The sequence below is a fragment of the Nuphar pumila genome, chromosome 1 (genome assembly GCF_984573655.1).
Source record: "Nuphar pumila chromosome 1, dmNupPumi1.hap1.1, whole genome shotgun sequence".
Classification (NCBI taxonomy): domain Eukaryota; kingdom Viridiplantae; phylum Streptophyta; class Magnoliopsida; order Nymphaeales; family Nymphaeaceae; genus Nuphar; species Nuphar pumila.
The window spans coordinates 35,509,403-35,513,490 of record NC_143249.1 but is presented as its reverse complement, the minus strand read 5'-3'; the positions used below and the strand labels follow the sequence as shown (position 1 = coordinate 35,513,490).

The 4,088-nt window shown below is 41.7% G+C and overlaps 1 protein-coding gene across 1 annotated transcript; it reads right to left on the bottom strand.

Annotated features, from left to right (window-relative positions):
* Positions 1-2,114: 2,114 nt before the first annotated feature.
* LOC149848673 (uncharacterized) lies at positions 2,115-3,171 on the bottom strand. The gene has a single exon (XM_090012149.1). The coding sequence runs from the start codon at positions 2,850-2,852 to the stop codon at positions 2,373-2,375; it is 480 nt and encodes a 159-aa protein (XP_089868275.1). The 5' UTR covers positions 2,853-3,171; the 3' UTR covers positions 2,115-2,372.
* Between the last annotated feature and the right edge of the window lie 917 nt (positions 3,172-4,088).

Below are 4,088 nucleotides of genomic sequence, written 5' to 3'. Positions count from 1 at the left end.
CTACATGGTCTGATGCTTTGAATGAGATCCATCCACAACTGGCATGTCCTTTCGAATCAGATACGAATTGATCCTTGTTCCCTCTAGAATTGATCCCTGTTCCATACGGACGGCCACGATGTTGGCATGAGCAAAAAAGCTCATGTTCAGCATGACCTGATCTGCTTCCCAAATTAAGATTACCTTGTCGATTTTGATCCATAATAATCAACAAGAACACATATCACTTGAACGCTTCACCAAGTTAAAGTTGTTGAATATTCAAGCAGTCTTTGCATGAATTTAATTAAAATTGAAAATATTTATTGTTTGTTCACTGGATTCTAGTCATGGGAAAAGATGTAGGCTGTGAATTAATGTTGTCTTAACATCTGCTTATATGCAATGCTAGAATAACAAGTTGCAACCTTCAATGATGGATGATTTTTTGAGTCTTGAATAATTTTGGTGCATTGCTTGATGTTTGAAGCACTCAAAAAATCTGTACACATGCATGTACTATGTGTTCATATGCACACACACGTACATGAATCGATTACCAAGTAATTCTAGGCATATTATCCTTCAGCTAGAACATTACAAAGGACAATATTGATTCCAAGATTGCCCGTCTCTATTATAGATCAGATCCTTTCTGAAAGCCTCTATGACTACCATTATTCAAGAAAGAGAATGAACTATAGACAACAAGTCTGTTTAGTCCGCACAATATTAAGAAAAAAAAGTGACTTGGCACTGCCCATTGATGTGACTTCTAAACCATGAATGATTAACACACATTATTTTCTGAGCTTAGGTTGGGTAAGGGCTAATACATTCTTACCTTCTTTTTCTTATAAGAATCAACTTGAATTCAAGTTCATAGCTCAAAGAACAAATTTCAATCGACATTCTTATTTTTTCCAAGAGTAAAGTCAAGTTAGGATCAAATGAGATAGCTAGATGATAAGATCATGCTATCATAATCAATGGGTATGAGGTTGGAGAAACTCACCGGTTATCCCTCAGCTTACCTGTCAGAAGGAAAGCAAATATATATATGTTGAATCTCATATACTAAGAACCTTGAAGGCCAACATTCACAAATGTTAGGTAATGATTGCCTGCTGGGGATGTGTGGATAATTTTGCCAAAAGCAAATTTACGCGACAGAAAAAAACCCGTTAAATATGGAAAATTTTCTATTAAATTTGTCAACTTGTTTCACATCTACAACTGGGAGTTTTTTTCCATGCTTTACACGGTGTAAACTCTGTTTGCTAGGACCCTCAGCCCCAGGACCTATGCTGAGCTTCGGCTTATGCAAGGGGTAGCGCCCATGAGCATTGCCTGCACACAGTTCTTCATAACTGAATATAAACTTACAGAAAGGAAATTAAAGGGGTGAGCATGATGAGAGACAAGATGGCATTCATTGTACAAGTTTGTTTCTTCATACATTGCCGCCTTCAATGGATAACGATGCCAATGTATCGTTTGCATATGAGTCGCAATCAAAACAGCCCTCTCTCTCTCTCTCTCTCTCTCTCTCTCTCTCTCTCTCTATATATATATATATATATATATATATATATATATATATATATATATATATATATATATATATATATATATATATATATATATTACGAGAGCCACACCTGTTCTGATACTACTGAAAAAAAAAGTATACTCCCATCTCTCCATGTAATAATTTCTATCTGCACACTCCAATCCAAATTATCATACCAACTCCCTCTCTCTCTCTCATACCCCAATGCTGTCCAAACTCCAAAGTTATGATAGACACCGAACAGCAGAAGTCAAAGAAAAACCAACTTCCATTTTCAAATGCATGTTATTAAATGTCATCCACAAACTTATCAAACCATCTCATCCTTGACATTCAATAAGGTTCACACTAATTTTTAATGGCATTTACCACACAACATTTAATACCATTTACACCCAATCACACACACCTGCACACACAATCACCAATTTCTTTCCTGTTGTCTGAAAACCATGTCACACCCTCATTTAAACCTTCCCCTTTCAACCAAAGACTTTAAAGTAAAAAAAAAAAAAGAGCAACAAAATTGCTTAAAAATTAAAAAAAGAAAAGAAAGGAAGACTACCTTAATTACTTTTCATTAGCCATGTACGATTAGTTGTACAACAAAGCAAGTGCCTAGGAAATATTTTTTACACTTTAATAACTTAAAAATCACCCCAAAAAAACAAAAGAAAAAGCTTCTTATGAGGCAAAATGACAGAAACCACCTTGATTTCACCCGTGTCCATGAAGAGGCAATTTCGTCACCATCAGAAATTCGAGGTTGTTTCGGTCATTTTCTCATTAACCGCCGTGGTGTTACGGTAATTTCGTATTCTCAGGGGAAGAATCCGTCGACGACGTCGGCGAATGCCCGGAGGATGACGTCATGGTGGAAGGCAGAGTTGAGGGATAGGAGGCAGCGGAGGAGCTCGCAGAGGCCCTCTCGCCCGTAGATCTCGTTCTCGACGATCATCTGGACCATCGAATTCCGGAAGTCGCGGTAGGGGTCGTCGGAGGTCGTGACGACTGCGACTCCGAGGCTTCCCGGGAGGACGCCAGACTCCGGCGAGATGCCGGATCCCCTCCGGCTGGTCTTGGTGGAGGAGGACGAGGGGGCGGTGCTGCTGGAGTGGTCGTCGCTGGAGAAGAACCTCTCCCGAGAGCTCGAGGACGACGCCGGCGGCGGCGGGCCGGCCGACGACGGAGGGCGGGGCTTCGGCCTCTTGGCGGTGAGACCGGCGATCCTCGTCCGCCGGCAGTTGCAGCCCAGCGAGACGACGGGCGGGTGGCGGAGCGTCTTCCGTCGGGTTGACATGTTGGTGGCCGGAGAACCCGAAGATCCGGCGAGGTGGGTATGGGTTTGCTTCCTCTCTCACATGGATCGCCTGAGAAACTGAAAATGCCGGCGGTGGTGGTGGTGGGTATGGGTTTCTTTTCCTTTCTTTTTTGGTTGGTGTTGTCCTGCAAGGGTGGTGAATCTGGGTGGTGGAAAGTTGGACGTGGGAATGACTTTAATGGAGACTCTCTCTCTCTGACGCTAGATGGCCGGAGAATCTAAACTCCGGTGATGGGTGGTCTTTTTCTTGGATTGTAGTGAAAGAAATGGTCTCTCTCTCTCTCTCTCTCTCTCTCTCTCTCTCGTGACGGTGAGAGGGCGGGGCTTGAAATCAGGGGACGGAACGTGCGAGAAAGTAAAGTCGCACCTGCGGTGGGAGTCGCATTCATTATGCGTCACGCATGCATGGCGTGCAATGCGAGTGTTGTTTATGCATTTCCCTATGCCTATCATTGTGACAAAACTTGTGTTCAAAAGGCAAATTAGGTGAAAATATCGTGATATTTTAATTGTCTTTTTTTGGGGGGGGGGGGGTTATCGAAAAAATATCCGAAATATTAAATTAATTAAAAAAATATGAAAAGTATAAAAAACAAAAACATTAAATCTTTTCAAAAGTAAAAAAAACATGCGTAAAAAATAACCGGCATTTTATCCGGCAAAATATCTTGATAAATTCCCAATAAGTTTACTCAATGTGGCGCCAACCCTACTTCAAGATTCGAGATCTGTCAAGCTCTGGATATCAGATCTGATATCCTTATTTTGTGAGAGAAAATGGAGAGGGGGAGGATCTGAGATCCAACTTAGGGGTTTGGATCTCAGATCCTTCGATTACTGATCTGGTCCTAACTAAGGGATTTGAAGACTGACCTGGGTCTAACCCTCATTGTGAGGTTTGAGCCAAAATTTTGGAAGTGGGATGGATGTGGGTGGTAGAATCTGGAAAATAATTCAGGTTTAAGGATCCAGGCTAGGTCCAGTCCAGTATGTGTTAGCCTTATTCGGATCTGACCAGTACCGTCCAGTCCAGCTTCAAATTTGCTTGGAAAAAGGATCTGTCTGACTCATTTGACTGGATTTTACCCCACTCAGATGAACTGGTTCTGGATCCTTGGACATGGATCAGATATAGCAACATTTTTAGAGACGGTTTGGGTGTCTATCTAGAGAAATGTTGAGATGAATGGCTATCTGGTACGCCTTCAATTACAC

Coding starts and splice junctions, on each gene's coding strand:
- LOC149848673 (XM_090012149.1), bottom strand. CDS start 2,852: ATGTCAACCCGACGGAAGACGCTCCGCCACCCGCCCGTCGTCTCGCTG.